At 35.6% G+C, this 25,640-nt stretch overlaps 1 protein-coding gene across 1 annotated transcript in view; it reads right to left on the bottom strand.

The window, feature by feature from the left end:
- Window positions 1-25,640, bottom strand: part of DMXL1 (Dmx like 1) — an 84,153-nt gene that overhangs the window by 54,088 nt on the left and 4,425 nt on the right. The window contains exons 2-13 of the mRNA XM_087715836.1: window positions 24,278-24,403; window positions 22,320-22,394; window positions 20,459-20,537; window positions 19,214-19,340; window positions 14,924-14,990; window positions 9,820-9,995; window positions 7,379-7,565; window positions 7,001-7,166; window positions 5,712-5,924; window positions 3,762-4,015; window positions 3,018-3,669; window positions 2,644-2,765 (exon numbers count right to left, since the gene is read on the bottom strand). Of these exons, the coding sequence (XP_087571962.1) occupies window positions 2,644-2,765; window positions 3,018-3,669; window positions 3,762-4,015; window positions 5,712-5,924; window positions 7,001-7,166; window positions 7,379-7,565; window positions 9,820-9,995; window positions 14,924-14,990; window positions 19,214-19,340; window positions 20,459-20,537; window positions 22,320-22,394; window positions 24,278-24,403 (2,244 nt within the window). The remainder of the gene's footprint in view (window positions 1-2,643; window positions 2,766-3,017; window positions 3,670-3,761; window positions 4,016-5,711; window positions 5,925-7,000; window positions 7,167-7,378; window positions 7,566-9,819; window positions 9,996-14,923; window positions 14,991-19,213; window positions 19,341-20,458; window positions 20,538-22,319; window positions 22,395-24,277; window positions 24,404-25,640) is intronic.

Genomic DNA, 25,640 nt, shown 5'->3' with positions numbered 1-25,640 from the left:
AATATAGATTAGGTAAAATGATATTTTACCTTATAAAAACAAGGACAAACCATATTTTTCACTTTTTTTACTTGAATATAATCTGAAAGCTATAAAATATTTATTTATTTAAATTTATAGTCCCTGAACTCCAATGGATTCTAATAGTCATTAGGGTAGTGTTGGATATTCCAATCTTCTCCATTGTATTTTGTTTTCATGTTAGTTTTAAATTTTTGTGAACTACCCAGAATCGAGCAACAGCAAAACTGAAAATATAAAATAAGATAATGTTCATAAATTTTAATTCCTAAAAAATTACTTTCTTCAAGAGGCTCTTGCTCAGAGAGAAATAATGTTAGAAAGAGAGAAAACTGGAGAGAGAAGGGGAAAAAAAGAAACCTTCAAAGCAGATTTTTATCAAGTAGCCTTCAATGAGAATGTGTAGTATCTTTAAGCTGGTGAGTATATTTGGAATTTAACAGTGATTTTATAAAATAGATGCCAGTACAAAATAGATAGATGCCAATACAAAATAGATGTAAGTGATTTCTGACCAAATCAGAAAGTACAGGGCGGGGCATAACCTTTTCCTAGGGGGTCACAGCAACACTTGTAATAACAACACAAATAATTCATACACCATTCGAAAGCCCATCAAAAACTGAGTTTATTGACACGATTTAATAGTCAGTATGACCACCATTAGCCCTTCGAACAGCATTCAAACGAGGTGGATAAGAACACAACAAATCTTCAAACAGTTCCGTTCGATTTTCCAGATTTTTCAACACAGTTTCCAAATTCATTCTCAAAGTTTCAACCGAAACAAATTTAACATTTAATAGCTCATTCAATTCAGTTTTTTATGGGCTTTAAAATGAGGTGTCGCGGAAGTTGTAAACTGCTGTCGATCTTGCTGTGACCCCCTAGGAAAAGGTTATGCCCCGCCCTCTGGAAAATCTGGAAAATCGAACGGAACTGTTTGAAGATTTGTTGTGTTCTTATCCACCTCGTTTGAATGCTGTTCGAAGGGCTAATGGTGGTCATACTATTAAATCGTGTCAATAAACTCAGTTTTTGATGGGCTTTCGAATGGTGTATGAATTATTTGTGTTGTTATTACAAGTGTTGCTGTGACCCCCTAGGAAAAGGTTATGCCCCGCCCTGTATGCATTTAGTAGAAGGCAAACTGCTTACATTTCAATAAAACTTTATGGAATTATTTTGGGCAGGGAGGTAGATAACCTTCAAAACCTTGGCTCCAGTCATTCATGAAACAAATAATTTTAAAGAGGCAATGAGATCCATGTAGATCCCATAGAGATTCTTGTAAGTAAAGATGATACTGGTTGTTGATAACAGCTTCCTTTTGTATTTGTTCCTTTTTTGTATTATGAGAAAAAAAAATCAAGTTAACTAATAACCTGGTATCAGGTCATCTTCCCTTCTCTACATTAAACTTCCACTTTTGATGGAGTTTGGAAATTAAAATTAAAATAAGCAATTAACTCAGGTACAATGTAACATATTTAATTTTATCCTAAATGTTCAACGTTTGTGAAGGCAGCAAATCATCTGGGAAATAATAATTAAACACACACAACTGTTGATAATGATTACAATTAAATTTATATATGGTAGTTTTTAGTTCATAGTTTAAGCAATTGTAAGACTACTAATTGTCTTTTTGAAAAAATCAAAATGTACTTTATTAAGAGTATCTATGCATAATACATAAAAATAGAACACTGACATTAATTCTGCTAATAGTGAAATACTGGAAGTGGGAAATAAAAATTTAAGATTTAGCAATTTATTATCCTTGTACTTAGTACTTTTTATTAAATTTATTTCAGATATTCTTAGTCCAGAAATGATAATGAACATACTTCAAACATGGTGTTTATAGATTATATAGTTCAGCAATAATACAGTATGGTTAAGATGCCTAAAATAATATACTCATATAACATTGCCCAAGTCTCCATTTATTTAAACCAATCCTACTTGTTAGGAATATAGTCTAATGGTTAGGTTGGCAACATATAAATCATATAGCAATGCTGTACCTGTTTCTTTAAATCAAACTGTAAAATGTGATTGGTTGCGGTTTCCTCAATCGGCCATAAGAGGGAGCCAGAATGACTGTTAGCTCTCTGTTTGTTAAATGCTGGGCTGATCTGATCTGAGTGTTTTGGAAGCTGGCTGTTAGAAAGTGCCGTGAGCTATTGTAAGTTTTGCAACTGCTAGCAAATTTTGAGTACCAGACTGTTTGTATGATTACTGGACTATGTTATTTGGATTATCCCTTAACTGAAAGACATTGATGACTGTCTTATCCATGTATGACTTGGACTGTTTGATGACTCTGATACCTCTATTCCCACGAAAGTAAAAGCCTATTTAAACTGCAGTGTCTCTGTATGCTGGTTTGTGTGTTCTCCAACACAACTCTCACAACGCTTCGCTGAACGTACTAGCGCTCCCAACGGGGAGCTTACCTAACACTACTCAAGAAAAAGATATGGTAGTTTCTTCAGAAGTTCTATGATCCTGAGATTAGAAAATATTTCTCATAAATCAAACTTAATCTTCTGGTTAAATAAACAGAGATAGATAAATTAAATTTAACTGGCAATATCACAAGTCTAGTTAACTTACAGAAATTCCTGGATTTGATAGTTCACAGAGTAGCTTTTTGGCATCTATTATAGCTTGATAGAGTCTTAAATGTTGTCCATCACTTGCAACAAAGCAAGCACTTGGTGAATTACAGTACGCACCTAAAGACAATGGGAAAAATATAACTCTTAACAAAAAGAATTCCAATGTCTTCATCCTATGCTTTTCTTTAGATATGAAGAGCTTAATAAAGGCTATGTGTTTGTACATATCTAAACATGCTTCAGAGAGGCAGTTTAAAGGAGTTGCTGAGAGGTATTATGTAAGAATCCCCAAGAATTCTTTGTAAATGTTGTACAATCATAGTATGTTTTCTATAATCTATATATATCAATTATAAGGAAAAAACGTACCTAAGCAGTAACTAGGTATGAGGCAAGGCAACCATGCCACATTTGAAAAAGCAGATACATGAAGAGAATTTATTCTTGCAAGCTCAGAAACTCCACCAGAAAAAGACAGTGGGCCAACTGGATCAACTCTCCAGAGGATAAGTTCACTGTAAACAGCAGTAAGATCCTGAGATTTGCAGGCAGAACTTTCATTTTGATGTTCTGGAGATGCCTCTTCTGTGCTATCAAGAACTGGTATCCTCACTGCATTGTGATGAGAGGTTGTGAGTAGCAATGGAAGTACTGAATGGCAAGCCAAGTCATTAAGGTGGAAACGATGTCCACAGTATCGTGATTTGTGGCAAATACTGAGAACATTTGAAAAAGCAGATTCCTCTGCAAAGCTGACTAGCCATTGGTTTAGCGATCCATCTGCATGCTTGGAAATCATCATAACATTTGGCGTGAAGATGCTTAGTTTTACATTGTTGGGCAATTTGCTATGACCTGAAGAAATTAACATAGAGCAGGAGCGACCAAGATTAGGTTTTTGTTTGCCTTGCTGAAGAGCAAGGTCAACATTTTTTGTACAAGCATACATCACTATACTTCTGCAAAGTGAATTTGCATCACCAGTAGAAAAGGCAACAGGAATCCTTGAAACAAATGACACCTAAAAAGGAGAGAGACAAAAAGTTCAGAATCAAGTCAAGCTTCCAAAACAATTACATTTTTAAATACATAGTACCTGGAAATTTGTAGTACCTGTACTTGACGAAACATGCCTGGTTGGTATTCATCTAGCCAATCGACATGCCATACGAGCAATGATCCATCCATTGGATGAATACTAAATAGCATGTCTGCATTTTTATTCCATTCAGTTAGTTGTATTTCAATTTCATGATCAATAACAGCTGAAGACAAGGGAATGGAGCTTGAATTTAAAACAGGTTTTTCAGCAGGAAATTCTTTCTGTTCTTGATTTCTTCTCTGTTCTTCTTTACTGTCATCAGTTTCTAGTAGAATTATATTTAAAAAGTGAATAGATCTCTATATATAAAAACATACTTAAATCTTAGGGTAAAAGAGGTTTTTTCAGCTTCTCTGAAACAATCCAATGAAAGACATCTCCAGAAATAACTATATAATTTAAAAAGTTACATTTCATTCATAAAATCCTTTGTTAGGCTAGTATTTGTTTGCACAAAGAGACATGCTATGTAGGAACTCTATTGAATATTTATTCATAACTGTACTCGTTAACAATTTCCACCTCTTCTAAGAACCATCTCATTTGCTTTTACTATATGACCAGAATCCTAACATTTTCAGGAGAGCCAAAAAATTTCTTTTGGCCACCATTATTTAACAAAGCAAAAATTACTACTATCCTAGATTATTTTTAATATAATTGTTAATAGACCAATTACAATAATTTTGTTTCTACCTTTAATTCTATACAGCACACAGCTAGCTTTTTTGTGGGTATCCTCCATGTCTCGACTATTAAATGTTGTCACTTGGTGGGATCCTGGATGCATACATCCAAAGTAGCTACCCTAGCCCTTTAGAATAGTTTTCTACGGGCTATTCATGAAAAAGATTCCTATACTTTTAACTTTCTGGAAGGCTATGAAAATCTAGCTTCATAGTGTTGGCAAACCTTTTCAGGGTTCCACCACAAAAGCGCGTAGGACAAAATCGCGCTCGACAAAAGCGCGCTGTGACGTCATCACAGCGCGACGAAAAAGTTCGAAAAATGTAAAAATAAAGCGAAAACCTTACCCTAAGCCCCCCAAACCTAACCCTAAACCTAACTGTTAACCTAACCCTAAACCTAACCCTAAACCTAACCGTTAAAGTAACGAAAAACCTAACGCTAACCCTTAACCTAACCCTAACGCTAACGCTCTAAAGCTAACCCTAACCCTTAACCTAACCCTAACCCTAAACCTAACCCTTACCTTTATGTGAATCGGCTTGCTTTAATTTAATTTTTATTAATTTTTATTTGAATTTTTCGATCTTTTTCGTTGCGCTGTGATGACGTCAAAGGCGCGATTTTGTCAATCGCGCTTTTGCCGTCCGCGCTTTTGCCGGGTCACGCTTTTCAGCACCAAGTGTCGAAACAGGAGCATATGCATGGAGGAGCACTGGAAACCATAAGAGTAGCTCCCCGTCAAGCATGTGTGGGAGTGCCGGAAGAGCAGCTCCCTGGGCCGCATGCGTGCACCAGGAAACTGAGCTTCCGGTTTCTGGCATTTACATGCACACCAGTCACTTAGTCTTCAGGTTTCTGGCGCTCCCACATGCACGAAGACCAGCTGGAAGAGCAATGGGCGAAGGCTGATGTACCCGGAAAAATGACTCCATGTGCCACTTCCGGCATCCATGCCATTAATTTGCCATCACGGATCTAGCTCTTTCCCCCAGCAATGGGCTAAGTCGAGCTTGGAGGGCATTTGATCTGCCACCTGATAGGAAGAGTTGTTTTGTTTATATTAGTTGTTGTAAAGTGCCTAGGCTCATTTTATATGCATCCCTATAAGTTCTATAAATGAATAATTCATAAATGTTTATACTCCCAAGGTCATAAGACTATGTAAAACACAAAAAATATTTCCACATTCTAAAATAGGCAGTGTACATGAATCGATTCATTATTCCATGCAGCCTGAAAACAATGAGAGAAGATAACATTATGCATTTTACCTTCATCAGATCTGAAAGTCATCGGATTAGGTTCTTCAGTGCTGGCTTCTGAGGAAATATGCTCAAAATTTCTTTTAAACTGTTGTAAAAAAACCTCCATTGATAGCGTAAAATGTAATTCTTTATTATTTAGCCAGTGCACTACAAAAGGACCACTTTTTTCTTCACTTTCATTAAGACTCAGAGACATGATAGAAGGGAGCAAGGGAATGTCTGGAAACAAAAATATACATTCTATTCAGAAATACACATTTAAATTATTTTTACATTTTAGACAGACTACTTTAGAAAGGACATATACAGAATTAAAGGACAGATAATTTTCTTTAGCAGCAGATTACTAATCAGTAATTTACCAGGATACTCAGAACTAAGTTGCCTCGAATTTTTAGAAGTAGAATACATAAAACATAATTTATTTTAAAAAATAAATTAATTACCCTGTTTCCTTGAAAATAAGCCCTCCCCCGATAATAAGCCCAATCAGGCTTTTGAGCGCATGCGCTAAAATAATCCTTCCCCTGAAAATAAGTTCTCCCTGAAAATATTTGAATGCAGCAGCAGTCATGAGATGACCATGCTCGTGCCCTCCTACAGCTCAAAAATAATAAGCCCTCCCCGAAAATAAGGCCAAGCACTTATTTGGGGGGGGGGGTCAAAAGAAAATAAGACCCTGTCTTATTTTCGGGAAAACATAGGACTAATGATGTTACACATATTTGCTGGTGCAACATTCTAGACAGCTTTTAGAAGGATCTAATTAAGCCAAACAATGTAAAATTTACAATTTCATTTAGTATTTTGCAAAGAAAGAATATACTGATATATTTACATTTACACATTTTGGGTTAGGTTTTTAATAGACGAATTTGCTATAATGACTCTAATTAACACTAATTACCTTAAAAACCAAATTGTTAGTATTCTTCATATGAAACTGTATGAAAATTTATAACAAGTTACTGAACGTTATGGTATCATTGCTACAAATCACATTTATATTTATTAATTCCTCTTCAGGCAGCTTGCAATATATGAAACTAAAAACATCCATAAAATCACAATAAAAACAATTCACAATAAATGCAATCATAAATACTATTAATAACTACTGAACCAGTAGGAAGAATTTTCAAAGCAACATTTTGAATGGTTTTACAATTTTAAAATTATATCCTCTTTCAGCACAATTTTGGCATCTATAAACATTATTGTATAATATGCTTTATAGAGATAAATTTAAATTGAATCTACTTATCCTAGAATTAAGTTTGCTTATTTTTGATCACCTGTGGCTGGATTGATGCTGGCAGCAATGTGGAAATGGCAAAGTGCATTTGACTGCAATGGGTTGTTTCGATGAACTACATGAGGGTCTTGCTGGTGGGGCAAGTATCCAGTATGTGCAAGTGCTATTGATCTTCTTCTTCCTCGTCGGAAAGGTTTTAGATTTAACTGTTGAGACCAGGAATATATGGTTCATATGACATAATGAAATGAAGAAAAACATTTTCTACACGTCTGTAGAAAACAAAAACCCCTTGATTACATTTAAATAGGATTAGATAGCTACCTTTCTTAAAAATACAGATAAAAAGTCATTTTCAAACTAAATGTTCAAATCAGAACTTATCAATTATTAATATCTGGTAGATGTCACTTCTTACCTCTAAAGCATTTTTCATGCTTTCTTTGCTAGAAGCATTCCTCTTAAAGTTATTTAATTTCACTGGCTCAGGCCAATTGTTATATCCATCTTCGTATAAGAGGCTATCATTAGGCAACAGAGTTTCTGCCCAGAGACGGCATATATTGTCTTTGCAGCAGGTCAGCAGTACATTACACACAGCACCACTATAGGAAAGAAAGCCAAGTAAAGCAAAAAGAAAATATAAATTTCAGAAAGAGGATTGTTGAATCCTATTCAGTATTATTGCAATACCACATACTTTGATTTCATATACATTATTTTGGGCAACAGATGCTTAAAAATCTCATGGAAACATTTTTAATACCGGATTGCAGTTTTTTAAATATTATTATCATCATTATTTCTATTATTCATTAAACATAAAACTCAGTAAAACCAAACATTTAAAAATGTATCACAAATATCATTAATTGGTGTTGATGGTTGATACGGGTTGCTTTCAGCGTCCTAAGTATCAACCAAGTATCTCCTTAAAATGCACGATGTTCTGAGTAGTACAGTTTTTTGCAGTTCCGATGGCATTATTGCAGAAAGCTGCAATTTTTTAATCTATTCTTGAACATGGTACTAAGTGCCCTGATGACAATGGGTATCACTATTAATTATTATTATTGCTGTTGTTGTTTTATTATGAGATAACCTACACACAGGGATATATAAACTGGTTTGCACACCATTCAAAAATGCCAATAAAAAAGCTAAGAAGAAAAAGTTCAGATGAACAGGGATTGACACCAGACAAACAATCAGGCAGAAAGCAATACCCTAATCCGGGAATTGGCAGGGCAATCTACTATATATTGGCAGAGAGTAAACTTCACACTCACTGGCATTGCTGATATAACCCAGTCAGGTAATAAAACGTATGTAAGCAAACAACCAAGTTTAAAGAGCACCAAGAACTCCACAGTTCAACACTGAATAATATATATTATTTTCTAGGGAACCATCTGTTCCTTAATATCTTTTAAGAGAGTAGAACTGAAAGTAACTAAAACAAAATTCTTCATTGTAAAGAACACAAAGTGAGTTTTATGTTGCTTCTTCTGTAGCCAATGTTATATTCTATATTTAAAATTATATTTCCAATACTAGTGAACACATTAACTACATATATTATCAATAACCTTGTCTATTAAAATTATATAGGTAGTCCTCAACTTACAACCCAAACTGATCTGCAATTATGACTTACAAACATAAGTCATGTCAGTCATTAAATGGGTCAGCACATGGCTATGCCCAATTTGACTATTTTTGTGGCCATCACTGAAATAATCATGAGGATTGTTAAGCGAATGCTGCGGTTGCTAAGCAAGACTATTGTTCACATTTTTTCTGGGGGGAAAATGTAAAGCACAGTCACGTGACCGTGGGATGCTGCAAATGGTTGTGAATGTGGGCCAATTGCCGAGTTCTCAAAATGCCATCATGTGACTGCAGGGGAATGTTACAATTTTGATTCTGGATCCTAAGTAGCCCTGAGGAGGTCTGTTGTAACTTTGAACTGTCACTAATTGGCCAGCTGCAAGTCAAAGGCAACATAAGACAGGGTCTTGTTTTCTTTTGACCCCTGAAATAAGTGCTTGGCCTTATTTTGGGGGAGGACTTATTATTTTTGAGGTGCCGGAAGTGGTAAGTGTGGTCACTTCACGGCTGCTGCTGTGTTGCAATATTTTCAGGAAGGGCTTATTTTAGTGCATGCGCTCAAAAGTCTGATTGGGCTTATTATCTGCAAAAGTGTTATTTTCAGGGAAACAGGATATATTTTTGGTAATTCTAAGAAAACTATAAATAAGTTTCACATTAATTGATCCCAAATGTATAGTTAAATCACATTGGTTACAATCAATGTTCCCTTTAATTTCTCATATGCTGTGTGTGGGGAAAAAAGTTACAAAAATAACAACTATTGTGTAACTTGTGTGGCCTGAAACTCAACAGAAGTTGATTAAACCTTTGTTGGAGGGAAGATGGAAATTAATTAAACCTTTTTTTTTTAGAGGAAGATACTTTTTCATATATAGGAAGCTCTGGAGTTGTGCCTGACATATTTGAAGCTGGACTGAAGCTTCCACTCAGTCTGCACTGAGGAGCTTCTGCCTAGGAGCTTCTACTTAGTCTGGACTGAGGTGACACCAAGCAATTTTGCTGATGCAGTTAAACCAAAGCAGCAAGCTTGTATAGGACTACTCGTGAGGCATGAGTTTTATGGTGCTTAAATTTATTATTACTAGGAAATAATTTAATGTTCTATGTGCCTGTGTGCATAGGTTTGATAAGTAATGTTCATGTGCACAGGTTCATATGCTAGACAGAATATAAATTACAATATATAAACCATATACATCACAACTTTTATTTATTGAATGTTATTTAGTTTGTAGCTATTCTTACCGTGGCATATAGTTGCTTGTTTTTCGCCATGAAAAACCGTCGACAGATCGAGGATGAATCAGATAAATAAATGAAAAACTGAGTTCCTCCATTTTGCTTTCTGGTGTTGTATGTTGTGATGCAATTACTGATTTCCAGCAATCAGTGTTATACCACACCTTTACAAGACAGTCATCCTGTACAATAATGAATAAATAATTCATACATATACATGCATACATGCATACATCTGTAGCTTCTACAGGAGATTTTTTTCAATTGTAACAGTCATAAATTCACTTATTTTTTATAACATGAATTAGTCTGTAGTTCAATTCAGTAATATTTCTATTTATGAAGGGAAAATGACAAGGAATTACTTAGATAAATAATCCACATTTAAGTATAGTAATTGGAACTGGAATTTCTATTGCTAAGCAATTCAAAATCATTTAATCACACACCTGAATCCCCCTTGCTGTTAAGTAGGGATTGTGGGTTGTTAAGAAACAACTTTCTTTCAACTTCCTACAAGCAAAGTGAATGCACGTGTACATGTATACATATTGCATATATTATGTATGTATGTTATGCATTTATATACACACACACATGGACAAAATCTGTAGTGGTCCTCAATTGACTTATTTTTTCTGCATTGGTTACTAGTCGGGGCCCACTCAGGGGGCCTAGGACATTGTAACGTATTTTCGTAATATGCGTGCAGATCCTAGCAGTGCGGCTTTTTGCATTTGACTGATGGTGATTTTGTCAATTTTTAACTGTTTTAAATGTAATTCCAGTGCTTTTGGAATAGCACCCAGTGTGCCAATTACCACTGGAATTACCATTGCTGGTTTGTGCCATAGTCGTTGAATTTCGATTTTTAAGTCCTGGTATTTTGCGATTTTTTCATGTTCCTTCTCGGCGACCCTGCTATCACCTGGTATTGCGATGTCTATGATTGTGACCTTATTTTTCTCAACCAGTATGATGTCTGGTGTATTATTATTGTACAAGTGTATTCAATGCGGCCAGTTGTTTCGGCGGATATGGCATTGGTTACTAGTCGGACCCCACCCAGGGGCCTAGGACGTCGTAACATATTTTCGTAATATGCGTGCAGATCCAAGCAGTGCGGCTTTTTGCATTTGACTGATGGTGATTTTGTCAATTTTTAACTGTTTTAAATGTAATTCCAGTGCTTTTGGAATAGCACCCAGTGTGCCAATTACCACTGGAATTACCATTGCTGGTTTGTGCCATAGTCGTTGAATTTCGATTTTTAAGTCCTGGTATTTTGCGATTTTTTCATGTTCCCTCTCAGCGATCCTGCTATCACCTGGTATTGCGATGTCTATGATTGTAACCTTGTTTTTCTCAACCAATGTGATGTCTGGTGTATTATGCGCCAGTATTTTGTCCGTTTGTATACGGAAATCCCACAAGATCTTGACCATCTGATTTTCGGTGACTTTTTCAGGCTGATGTTCCCACCAGTTTGTTGCTGTTTTAATATTATAATTTTTGCACAAATTCCAATGGATCATTTGCACTACTGAATTGTGCCACAATTTATAATCAGTCATTATTATTATTATTATTATTATTATTATTATTATTATTATTATTATTACACAATTGTATCACAGCGGCCAGTTGTTTCGCCGGATTTGGCATTGGTTACTAGTCGGGCCCCACCCAGGGGACTAGGACGTCGTAACGTATTTTCGTAATATGCGTGCAGATCCAAGCAGTGCGGCTTTTTGCATTTGACTAATGGTGATTTTGTCAATTTTTAACTGTTTTAAATGTAATTCCAGTGCTTTTGGAATAGCACCCAGTGTGCCAATTACCACTGGAATTACCACTGCTGGTTTGTGCCATAGTCGTTGAATTTCGATTTTTAAGTCCTGGTATCTTGCGATTTTTTCATGTTCCTTCTCGGCGACCCTGCTATCACCTGGTATTGCGATGTCTATGATTGTGACCTTATTTTTCTCAACCAGTGTGATGTCTGGTGTATTATGCGCCAGTATTTTGTCCGTTTGTATACGGAAATCCCACAAGATCTTGACCATCTGATTTTCGGTGACTTTTTCAGGCTGATGTTCCCACCAGTTTGTTGCTGTTTTAATATTATAATTTTTGCACAAATTCCAATGGATCATTTGTGCTACTGAATTGTGCCGCAATTTATAATCAGTCTGCGTGATTTTTTTACAGCAGCTGAGTATGTGATCAACAGTTTCATCAGCTTCTTTGCAAAGTCTGCATTTGGCATCATCAGAGGATTTTTCGATTTTGGCCTTAATGGCATTTGTGCGGATAGCTTGTTCTTGCGCAGCCAGGATTAGTGACTCTGTTTCTTTCTTTAATGTACCTGTTTTTAACCATAACCAAGTTTGTTCACTGTCCACTTTATCTTTTATTTTTTCCAGAAATTGACCATGCAGTGCTTTGTTCTGCCAACTCTCCATTCTTGATTTTATCACATCTTTTCTGTATTCTTGTTTTGTCTGTTGGGCCTTCAGTAGATTTTTGTTCTTTACTTCGATTAATAGATGTTCTTGACTTTCTTTTAAATAATCAGCCAGTGCATGTTTTTCTTCTTCAACTGTTTGCTTCACTTGTAATAATCCTCTGCCACCTGATTTTCGGGGCAGATATAGTCTATCAGTATCACCACGTGGATGTAAACTGTAGTGCATTGTCATTAGTTTTCTGGTTTTTCGGTCCAAAAGGTCCAAATCAGCTTGTGTCCAGTTAACTATGCCAGCTGTGTATCTTATAACTGGTATTGCCCAGGTATTTATGGCCTTGATTGTATTTCCACCATTCAATTTAGATTTCAAAATTTTCCTAACTCTGTTGGTGTACTCTCGCCTGACAATAGTTTTTTACTTCTCCATGCTTGATGTTATCCAACTGCAGAATGCCTAAGTATTTGTAGGCTTCATTTTCTTTGCATTTAATTAGTTGGCCATTGGGCATTTCAATTCCCTCAGATGCAGTGATTTTGCCCCTTTTTATGGATACAGTGGCACATTTTTCCATGCCAAACTGCATTGAAATATCGGTGCTGAATACTCAGACTGTGTTTGTCAATGATTGGATTTCTATTTCTGACTTTCCATAGAGTTTCAAATCATCCATATATAGTAAATGGGAAATTTTTTCAGCTTCTTTGGCTGTTTGGTAGCCTAATTTCATTTTTTTTAAGATTACTGATAGTGGGATCATTGCGATGATGAAGAGAAGAGGTGAAAGTGAATCACCCTGGAAAATTCCTCGCTTGATATTAACCATTCCGTAGATCTCATTCCCTACTGCCAACTCAGTTCTCCATTGTTTCATCGCCTTTTCAGTAAAGGATGTAATATTTTTGCTAATGCCAGTTGTTTCTAAGCATTTTATGATCCAACTATGTGGCAGTGAGTCAAATGCCTTTTTGTAATCAATCCAGACCATATTCAAGTTCGTTTTTCTGTTCTTACAATTTTCTAATATCATTTTATCAATTAGAAGCTGATCTTTTGTGCCCCTGCTCCTTCTTTTGTTGCCTTTTTGCTCTACTGGCAAGATGTTGTTTTTTTTTCCAAATAATCCATCATGTTATCTGCAATAATGCCTGTGAGTAATTTGAAGGTTGTTGGCAAGCATGTTATTGGTCTGTAGTTTTCAGGTGTTGTTCCTTTAGTTGCATCTTTCTGAATCAAGTATGTTTTTCCAGTTGTCAACCATTCATCAATTTGGCCCTTTTGTAAAATTTCATTCAGTTGCCTGGCCAATATTGCATGTAAACTGGTCAGATATTTGAGCCAGAAACCATGTAATTGGTCCTTTCCAGGTGATGTCCAATTCTTTACCTTTTTAACTCGATTTTTGACCATCTCAGTTGTTATTTCTAATACTTGCATTTGTTTGTTGCCAATGCTTTTCTCAAAGTCATGTATCCACTTTGCTTCCTTGTTGTAGTCCTTTGCATTTTCCCACAATTCTTTCCAGAATTCAACTGTGGCCTGTTTTTCTGGTTTTTCACTTTTGGTGTCACCATTTACATTAAGACTTTGATAAAAACGCCGTTGGTCTGATCGAAATTGCTGATTTTGTTTATATTGGATGATTCGTGCCTCATATCTTTCAATTTTTCTAGCTGTTGCTGTTATCTGCTGTTTTACAATCTCTACAGCTTCATTGATGTTTCTTGTATCCAATCTATATCTCCTGATTAGCCAATCTATGATTTTGTTGTTTTTAAGCCGTTGCTCATGCATGTTCTTTAAGTTACTAGCATCTGCCCTTAATTTTTTGATTTTTTGTTCTAAACGGATTTTCCACTTTGGCTTTGATGCTTTTTCTGTTGTGTGACTAGGTACTTTAATTTTAATGCCTAGTTCATTAGTGACTATTACAGCAGCGCTGTACATTAACTGGTTTGTTTCCAAGATGGATCCCGGTTCAATTGTTGAAAACACTGCATTAACCATTTTCATGATAGGGGCCAAAATTTTCTTAGGCACAGTTTTTAGTGATGGTAAACGTTGCCTTTCCTCATTAAGCAGAAAATGCTCCATGATCTTATCCTTCAATTCTTTTTGTTTTTGAGTTAGTTCATCAGTTGGTTCAGTGATAACTGGTTCTAGTGGTGGTGGTGTTATTTCCTCACCGAGAGCTTCTTCTGGGAGTTCTACTATAATGTCTTTAGTTGTGTCTTGAATATCAGTTATTTCCGCTTGTGATATTGTTTTTTGGGTTTTGCAATTTGCCTGAATTTCCTCATGTTCAACTTCACTAAACACTTTATTCCGTATAATAAATCGCCTTTGATCTGCTAGTCGTTGTTCACTAACATTTGAATCTGGATATTGTTGTTTCCATAATTCATACATTCGCTTTAAATAGCCTCTTTTTTCTGGCTCTGAGTTGTAGTAACAGGCCATTATGGCACGGTTTTCATCTGCACTATATTTTTATTATTATTATTATTATTATTATTATTATTATTATTATTATTATTATTATTATTATTATTATTATTATTATTATTATTGCTATTTCAAAATATTGATGTCCTACACAAAAAGTTGATACAAATTGAAATGAAAAATAAAATAAATCATACCTTTCCTGCAGTAGCAAAAAATTCTCCATCTGGTGAAAACATCATTAGATGAACTTGAGAAGCAGTTCTATAAAAAGGGAAAGCATGATAATTGAGATTTAAAAAGCTTAATAATTTGTTGTGACAAATTTGTTAAGACACTTTTTGGATATAATCATTTTTCCCATCAGCATAAATACTGCTTCTAATTGGGATGTACTTAAATGTCAAACTGATCAACTTTGAAGGAATTTCTTTCATATTTTGATGTCTGAATATGTGGACAACATAACTAGAATTATGATCTAGCCTACCACATGGCCTTTTGACTCATCATGAGACCATCACAGATCAATCTATAATCAATTTCATCCACCCATATATCTTGGGTGCATCTTGCTTATTTTAGCTAACCAAAGACAGTTTATAGGTAGTCCTTATTTAGCGAAAATTGGGAAAGGCAACTTGGTTGTTAAATAAAGTGTTGTTAAGTGTGATTATGCTTATCATCTTACTACAGCTTTCTTTTGCTTTATAGATTTGTAACAATCATAAAAGCAAGGATTGATTAGAAAATTACTTTTTCATCATTGTTTTTACTGTGAAAAGTCACTAAATCAGGCAATCACTAATGAACACTATCTGAATCAGGTGGAGTCAGAGAGAATTGAAAACATTGTGATGAAGCCCTCCTGCCAGCTATAAGAGATGTAATGACCTGTATAATGCTGAAGATCGTCTCTCTGTAACCAATTATTTCAATCATCTCTCAGTCACAAAACAGCAGCTTTTAAAGAAAACATTCTTAAGAACAGTATCTATACTGGCAAATGTTCTTGCAAGTTAAGAGATTATTTCAAGTCTTTTCAGACTCAGTTCATGAATTGTTTGGAAATAGAATCAGCTTTGGCTGGCATAACAGATGACTTCTTGCAGGAACAACACAGAGGGAATGTGATTGTATTAAACTCTCAGCACATTCTGATACTTAGCCATTATATTCTCCTGGACCATCTCTATTTGTCAAAGATTGGAGCTATGTTACAGTAGTCCAACTCCTACTTCCAGTATGGTCTGAGAAAATATAAATACTGAATAACTGTATGTCTGTATCTTGACAGCCATAGCATAATGTGGGTTGACAGAAGACATTACTTAGTTTCTGATGGTTTTTAATATTTATGTGAAGCTATCAGTACAAAATGTCAGGTCTTTTGCAAATAATGGTTATCAAAATGCTGGTGACATTTGGGTTTATTTATTTATAAATCTAGACTGGGATAGGCTGCATTTTGATCATCTGTTTCTGCTGTTACAAAACTCAAACAACTGCAAAAATTGTGAGGTCTTCCTGCTTATGCCAAGATTATACTCTGGAATATTCTTCTTCCTTGAAAGTTTAAAGATTCCTACTGTAATATCTTGAGTTACTTGTTGAACCTTTTTATTTTGTCCTTTGTATTCTTGTAAAGTATGTTGGATCAATAGATTCTCTTAGGGCTTTCTTCCTTACCCATCCCCAAATTTCTAATGGATATTTTGTATCGTTATCATCATCATTGCTGTTGTTATTATTGTTGTTGTAATTCACTGGTTTATATTACTGTAAAAATGTTTTATACATATATTTGGAGATATTACAAAGGCTAAACTATTAGTATTACAGGTTAAAAGATAAAATGTAGTTTTTCACTGTATTTTCTAAAATGCAACACATACTATCTTACACTAAACCAGTGGTTCCAAAGTGGGCGGTACTGCCCCCTGGGGGCGGATGGATGACAGGGAACACTAAGAAACAAGGGGGGGGCAGCAGGGGGGGCACGTAAAAAAGATTGTGTATTTTGTTGGCTGCAGAGGGCGTCACCCCTAGGTTGGTAGCTTCCCCTTAGCTAATTCTCAGATGGAAAGAAGAAACTTGACGAGCAGAAGTTGGACTGTTTAAAGCCCATTGGCGCAGGCACAAGGACGAAATTACCCAAACAAACCTGGAAATAGCTGCAGGTTTCCCTTTAAGCAATGTCACCACCCTCCCCTCTAATCACCGCCTTCCTCCCAGGAGAGGGACGCGCACCACTTCAATCGCCCACCCAACACTGCTGGCGTCTTAAGTGACTGGCTTGGCTTATGAAAAGTTTTTTTAAAAAACGGTCGGTTGGGCAGTGAGATCATCCACAGTATTGTTGGGGGGGAGGGAAACCCCACCAATCGAATTCTAATTGAGAGAGAGCTCTTTACCACCGGTTTAAAAAACGGTCACATATTTCGTGCCATCCTTTTCCTTTGCATGGAGACGCTACTGGGTAAAAGTAACTGGGGGGGGAATGATGAGCAGAAGTGCGGTCGCTCCCTTTTGGTGGTGTGGATTTTGGTTAGGGAGGTTTTGATTACTAGCAGGAGGGAGCTCACATTGCAATCTTCCATTTCTAGCCTTGGAAATACGGGTGTTAAACTCACAGGAGCTTTCTTTGATATAGGTATAGTATACTATATGCATATACTACAGGAGTCCCCACACTTGGCAACTTTAAGACTTGTGGACTTCAACTCACATAATTCTCCAGCCAGCAGAGCTGGGAGTTGAAGTCCATAGCTGTCTGGAGAATTCTGGGAGATGAAGTCCACAAGTCTTAAAGTTGCCAAGTTTGAAGACCTCTGGTATAGGTTCTCCTGCTTGAACAGGGGGGCTGGACCAGAAGACCTCCAAGGTCCCTTCCAGCTCATTTATTCTAATTTAAAGCTTATAAAAGCTCCATTCAATGCTGGTTGTAGGTGGATTTTCTTTTAGGATATGTGTTTAGTTTTTGAAATATCCTCATTCCCATCCTCTCTCCTTGCGGAATTACTAGTTTTGAATAGTTGGTTCGGTGAGCAGTTTAGCCATTGAAACCACGTAAGCATTTAAAGAGAGAATGTCTGTGTCGTGCAAAATAATCGGCAATCTGAAGGAGCTAAGATTATATTGTATGCCTTTGTATGTGTGGATATGTGCACACATAAATTTTGCAGCAGGGTTAACAATGACCAGAGCACCTCTTGGTTAGCATAGCCAATAAGAAACTTGGCCAATAATATTAAGGCAAGTAAGAGCAATTATCTGTTCATGGTTGCTTAAAAAAATGACACCAGAGATTCTTGCCATTTTTGGACGGGGACTGGATAAAAACAGTAATACAAATCTTAAAATTGAGATTTTTTTTTAAAAAAGGAAAAATAATTGTACTTCAGTTTTGCTTAGATGTGTGATGTGAGTCAACCGTTTTTGCTATTTAGACCACCAAATTTTAAAGACTATGCAGAAGGGGTTTGGAAGGGGTTAGTAGCAAAGCTAGTGTTGATATTGTGGAAATTAATGAAACTGAAAATTACAATGATATTATTGCAGGGATGTGACTATCCAGCTAAAGTTGTTTCTCTGACATTCTAAGACTTAGATGTCTGAGTGATATCAGGATCTTTTTTTGATGGAAATTCCAGATTGGGTGATAAATCCATTTTCAGATACTGAGGAAGATGGGGTAGTGGAGGAACAACTCATAGAGCTGTAAAATGACATTGAGCTGAAGCCAAAGTTTAAGAAATCGTAGCAAGAGTTTTGGTTACAGAAAGAAATTTCTGATCGCTATCCTGCACAATGGACAGTGGTTAAGAAGCTCCTTGTTGCGTTTTCAACATCATATTTGGTGGAACGTGGCTTCAATGTTCTCTCCAAGCAAAGAAATTGACTCCACGTCCCTGAATGTGCTGATTTAAGACTCCTGCTAAGTGACTTAAAACCAGACCTTGGGAAACTGGTATCGCTTCATCAAGCCCATCCATCACATTAAGAATTTACAAAACAGTGAAGTAGTTACTAAATTTTACTGAGTTTACTAAGTTACTAGTTACCAAGGTTCTTGATAAAGACTATCAGACTTTGAAAACTTGGTATCACTGGATCATGTTCAAATTTTTTTGTTGAATTAACATTAACTAAAAAGGTTTTTAAATTGAATTTTGAATAAATGTGCAATTAATTGTTACAGTTTTGAATTTTACTGTTACTATCTTCCTTCCGTCGTGCAAACCACCCAGTGACATGACCCCCCCAACCACGCCCACCAAGCCATGCCCACAGAACCGGTAGTAAAAAAAATTGAATTCCACCACTGACTGGATGGGGGGCACTCAGGATCAGTTTGTAGCACCAAGGGGGCAGTGGACTGAAAAGGTTTGGGAACCACTGTACTAAACTATAAATCAAATATAAAAACATAATAATGTTTTAAAGGCAATATTTTAAAGGCAGTAAGGCAATTATATATTTATTACTTGGTCTGCCAGATGATTCTCCAGTTCTGAGTATCAGCTTTTTCACGATTTTCATCTTCTGACAGATTTTCAAAACTGACATTAGACCAAAGCTGCAAACAACTGGAACTAGTCAATAGACGAGAACCTATATTTTTCAAATTAAAAAGCACAGATTTGTTTAGCTTAACAGATAAAAATTCCATTATGGAATTCAACATATTTAGATGAAAAATTTGAAGTATGTACTATAAAACCATGGAGAATACCATACAGTAGATAAAAGTTAAATAGACAAACAGACATTAAAAAAAAACTAGCAAATGAACATCACTTTAAAAATTATTCCTTTTTGTCCCATGAAAATGTTTGAATTGTAGACTGTAATCAATTACATGAAATGTTAATGTCAATCTCTATTTATATTGGTCACCACTTGGAAGAAATTAAAAAATAGGTTGGTTCTGTGACATTTGACTGCTTTAACTGTACCACATTCAATTATATTTACTTTTTAGGTGCCTTATAATCAGCGTAACAATGAGTAAAAGATTACTTTACATGAATATAAAAATGAAAGGATGCTTACAAAATTGAAATACTGATAGTAATACTAAAATTCCAATATATAGTATACAAGATGGCACTATAAGCGAATATATATTAAAATAATTTAAACACCAACTTATTTTATGGATATATTTTTGCAATCTATACATTTAACTATTCCTAATACTCTCTTTCCTTTAATCAATCTTCTAATCTAAAGTATCATAAACATTTAAAATATTTAAATAAATAACACTCTGGTGATTAAAGCACCAAGCTGAAATGAATAAATATAACAATCAATTTACAAGACAAGAAAAGGAATATCAAAGTCTTTATGTAGAGAGGTGAGATAGATCTGAACTAAAAACTTTGAATAATGGAAAATGAACACATACTTCATAAAGTAGTAAACTGCTTCTGGTAATTTTTTAACTTGTAGATTTTAACTTTTTCTTTTGTATAGCTTTATATATTAGAAGAACTTTTTTAATTTATAGAACTGGGGGAAAATCTCAAGTTGAAAGTAAGCTAAAAGTAAACAATTAAAAGCTATGAATACATATATTCATGTCTACGTGTGTGGGTATTATGAGTGTATATTCTTGCCTTGCTTTGATAATTTAAAGCATCTGGAAATATACTGAAAAGTGACTAGAAATGTTTAAAATAAAACTAGATCAGGGTGAAACCTAAGAAAGAAGTATCTTTCCTTACCTGTGGGATCCCAGGTTAAATTATGCACAACATGTTCCAAGCAAATCTGATCTGAATTCTGCCATTGATAAAATAATCCCTAAAATCACATAAAACACAAGGTGAAATCCTTAAATATAGCATGGAATCTGTTGAAACTGAAAAATTTGTAATAAATCTAACAGAATTGTTTTTTTATTAAACCAGAATACTGATATGGCAAAAAATATTTTTAAACATTTGTACCCTTTTAAAACAACATTTAGCATAAATGGAAATAAAATTATGTATCTGGTTAGCTGTTATTATAGAAAGAAAAACACTAAAACCAAGTTTAACAAGACAAACACAATAGACCATTGATGTAACAGGTATCACACAAACATATTAATCTATTCCACAAAACAAACCGTATTAGGAGCAAAGTTTGATCATTATAATTCTATATATATATGTATATGTATGTAATGTGTGTGTGTGTGTGTGTGTGTGTGTGTGTGTGTATATATATATATATACACACACACACACACACACACACACACAGAGAGAGTCACACACACACACACACACACACACACACCTCCTTCCCCGATTGAATTGTGAGCCGCCCTGAGTCCCCTTTGGGGAAAAGGGCGGCATATAAATGTAATAAATAAATAAATAAATAAATAAATAAATAAATAAATATATATATACATACACATACATACATACATACATATATACATACATACACACACACACACACACTATAATAGGTTATATTGAATTAAGTAAACTTTATTACAGTATGAAGCATGAAAGGTTGTGCTGCAATGTTCCTTTTGTTTGACAATGTGTCATTTATTCATTCCAACTGTACTTATTTCCTTAAATGTTTAAATAAGAAGCTTGTATAAAACATTTCAGGAAATAAGTACTAGCTTGTCCATTCCCTCCAATTATCTAGCTTTAAAGAATAAACATGGGAAAGATTCATCTTTAGATCTTAGATGTTACTTATATGTGGCTTTGATTTCTTTTTTCTCCCTCTGAAGAACTCCCTCTGAATTTTGTTTTAGTGTCTTTCAGGCAAATTCACTGAAACTCATCGTGTGGTCAATTAATTTTGAAATGTAATTGAAAAGCAGTGATCAGTATTGTACCATGAAAGACACTACAGTTGCATAAGTCAAACTTCCAGTGCTTTGTATTCCAAGATCATTTGTACTTTCAGGACACCTGAAAGTTTCCATTCTTTTATGGAATGAATAAGTAAAGGGCTAAAAATCCAGACATCTTAATATAAAAATAAAGCAGTTAAACCAAATGTGACTTAAACTTTCCACTCCCTAGAATGCTACTTGTAATCTGTGCAGCTTAATCCTTCGATGAAAAATTCTCTGGAAATTCCAGGACTATAGGAAGAGAAAGGGAAAAAAATTGCCACTCAGCAATGTACACCGTATGGTAGTTATGGTGTACATGGAAAGAAAGCTGGCTTTTTTCAGACACTTTACAAAAGTCTGGTGCTAATTCAACAGTTTCTATAATACTTTGTGCTTTGTCTAATAGTTGATAAAAATTTAAAACATGGGAGCTAAAACTAGCCTCAAGTCTGAAGGCCATTTGTTGCTATTAAAAACCGTTAACAGTGCAAATGCTGGATAAAATCAATCAAATGAATTAAACTTACCAAAAATTCCATGAAAAATTTAAACTTAAGTCAACAATATAGTTTTTCTTAATGTCTTAAGTACAATGCACTCTATTATGATTTCAGGAAAATTTGTGTAATTGTTAATAATCCACTTAAACTTTATTACATTTCAGAAATAATCAAAGCAAATCACATTGTGTGTATAATTAATTAATATGACAGAAAAGATTAATCACTTACATAATTATTCTTCTTCTGCTTTAGATGTTTGACTGGCTCAAAGATGCAAATTATATTTCCATAAGCAGCTGCAATCTAAAACAAATTGCAATTTAAGTCAGAGTTTTTGTAGTCTCCATTTCATAGAATTATTAAGGCACGGAAGTTTATTCAACCATGTCCTGTTGACTGAAAAAATATCAGCCAATAAATAATTATTTATTTACAATATCTGTAAGGCAGTCCAAGTCAAACAGTATGATTGTGGGTTGCATACAACATAAAGACAAATAATACCATGTTTCCCCCCAAATAAGACCCTGTCTTATATTTTTGAACCCCGAAATAAACTATTGGCCTTACTATTTTGGGGTGCAGCTTGGGGGTGGCAGGTGGGGAGGGGGAGAAGCGAGAAGCACGTTTTACCTGACTTCCAGCTCCGTCAACAGCTCTGTCAATGGTGAAAAATGTGATGGAGCTGGAAGTCAGGCAAGATGCCCCCACCCCACCTGCCACCCTCAAATTGCATCCATAAAGGGGCTGAAGGACAGGAAGCCCTGCCGTGCCCATAAAGGAGGAGAAGAGACAGCAAGAATTGCAGCTGCTTTTACAGCTGATTTGAGGCTGCACAAGCAGCAGGAGGCTCCATGTGCCTCGCGCCCCCTTCAAGAACAGTCTTACCGCAATGCCAAGAGCTTGGCCCCAATTGAGGCTCTCTGGGGTGAAGCCTGCAGCCTGGCGCTTGAGAGGGTCTTGTATAAAGGGGGAAAGCCCTTTATACAACCCAGCCTCTCTTTCAGGTGGACAGGAAGCTCCCTCTTACCATGCAGCTGGCTGGTTGAGAATCAGGCAATCTTGGGAATTGCCTGCAATTCTTGTTACTGTGAGAGGCTGCATGTTGCAAAGAAGAATGAAGCAAAGTGGTGGGGAGGGTGGAGGATGAAGCAAGGCAGGGGCTGCAGAGCTGCCCTAAGGCCCCATACAGGCTTACCTGAAGGCCCTTCAGCCAGGCTACCCATCCCAAACCCTCCTCCCTCCCCAGGGGAGCCACATCCCTTCACTAACTGCTTTCCAGCTCCGTTCTCTGTTGCGCATTCAGGTCAAGAAAATTAGTCTGTGCAACCATGTTAAAAAAAAAATACCAGAAATTCAGACCTTCCAACTTCTCATTAAAAAAAAAAGTCTCTCTCTCTCTCTCTCACACACACACACACACACATACACACCATTCTTTCTTTGGGATCGCAGCACAGACGCCCCTCCTAGGATTGTAAGGCTAAAGGTTTCGGATTGAACCTTTTGGAGATGTGTTTTTGGTGCTGCAATCCCAAATACAGAATGATCGGCAGGAAATGGGAGGAAGCCGGCAGCTGGCTCAGTGGGCAGCAATTAAGCGGCTGAACCTCCATGAAGTGCTAGGGAAGGGAAAAACTGTCTCCTTTGCTGGCCACCCCATCCCTTCACTAGTGCTTATTTTCAGGGGAGGGCGTATATTTATGCCCACCGCAAAAATCAGGGTTGGCCTTCTTTTTGGGTCATATTTTCAGGGAAACACGGTATACTGCTATATCTATATTCCTAGCTTCTCTAGAACAAAAATCAATGCATACACAGAGACACAGAGATTGATATAGCATATATATGTTGCATAAAGTGTATGTGTATGTGTGTGTGAGAGAGAGGGGGGGGAGGGAGAGAGAAAGAGAGAGAGAGGAGAGAAAGTAAATTTATTCAACATAATTAATAAATACATTTGAATCTAGAAATATAATTGAGTACTCAACTGCAAGAAATTGTTATATATTAAGTATATATTTCCATTTAAGTCTAATTAAGTATATATTTATGGATTTTTTTATCTATTTAAGCATAGATCCATGTGAATCACTCCCAACAGCAAGTACAGAATTTGATATGTCATTATTATAATCATATTGTATAGCAAATTAGAATAAAGCTTAAATGCCATTACTACTTACCTTCCCTTGCTGCATGGAACAATCTACACATCCCACTTGTATATTTCCATATTTTGCTCCAGGAATTATTTGTAATCTTTCAAAATCTGTCCCCAATATCACTATGTCGCATCCTGATGCATAAGCCTACAGGAGGAAAAAAGGAAAATTGACTAAATAATTGTTCTTTTTATTTTTTGTTAATAGCCCAAAGAAAGGAACAATATCTAGTGTCCATAAGTCAGTCTACACATGTACTTTCAATCATGTTTATAATGCAAAGGAATATTACCTTAATATCTACTACTAACATAAATAAAAAAGTTTTTCAGATGCTATGTGGATAGTCACTTTATATGTTTCCTCCCAGAATACCTTTAATTTTTATCTCATGAATTTCATTAAGATATAATCACAAAGGGAAAATGTACAATCTATGAACCATATAAGCTTTCCTTTTATGAGCTCTCAAACTTGAGATATAATTGTTTTATAAGAGATGCCTTTGGAGATTTATGACTCCACCAAGGGGGGAGGAACTATTTGAGCATCCTGTGGCTTTTACATATCACATGATTATCAGGAGGTAGTGAATGACTAGTTTTGTCCTTATAAATGAAACTGCATAACATAATGACTCTTGAATCATCATTTCAGAGATAGCCTTAAAAGATTCCTAAATGCCTTCAATAAAGGCAAAGCTTATAATATATTTGAAAAGTTCTTAAAAATTCAGGAAGATATTCAGAAATGTAGTCCATGTTAAACTGTCAGAAATGTCATATAACACGTTCTACATTTTTCTAAATATACCTATTTGCCACTCGAAAAGGCCATTGGATTCAATCACTTAATAAGGAAGAGAAAAAGAAACATCAAACTATTTCCTTCTACATTTACAATGTAGTAGAAATGGATCTAAAATTTGGCCTCAGTTAAAATTTGGGCCTATAATAGCTAAAACCAGACCACTAGAAGAATCATGTGCAATCTCAAAGTTATCAACAAACAATAAACAATTATTATTATAGCCATGTAATTGTTTATCCTAAGCTGATCAGCTCAGGTGTTGCAGGGAAGTAGGACTTCCTGTTCAGTTTATTTATTTATTTACTGTATGGCATATTATACATGTACTAGCAATACAAATTAACATTTCAAATACATTAGTAGAATCCCAAAAACTATAAATGTCAAAAAGATCTATATTCAAATGTCAACGTCTCATCTAACCATTGAGGTAGAGTATTGTTTATATTTTAAAAAACTCAGATACTGGACTGGTATAAATGCCCTCAGCTTACAGTGGCCATGATGTGATCTACAGTTTGACATGGGACCCCACAGTCATTAGCCCTAGGATTGGTATGCTCCTGTTTAATCC

This window comes from Thamnophis sirtalis, unplaced genomic scaffold, assembly GCF_051295495.1.
Source record: "Thamnophis sirtalis isolate CommonGarterSnake01/CBP01778 unplaced genomic scaffold, rThaSir2_p1.2 scaffold_5, whole genome shotgun sequence".
NCBI classification, from domain to species: domain Eukaryota; kingdom Metazoa; phylum Chordata; class Lepidosauria; order Squamata; family Natricidae; genus Thamnophis; species Thamnophis sirtalis.
Note: the sequence above shows the minus strand (reverse complement) of the source record. Positions and strands in the feature narration are given on the sequence as shown.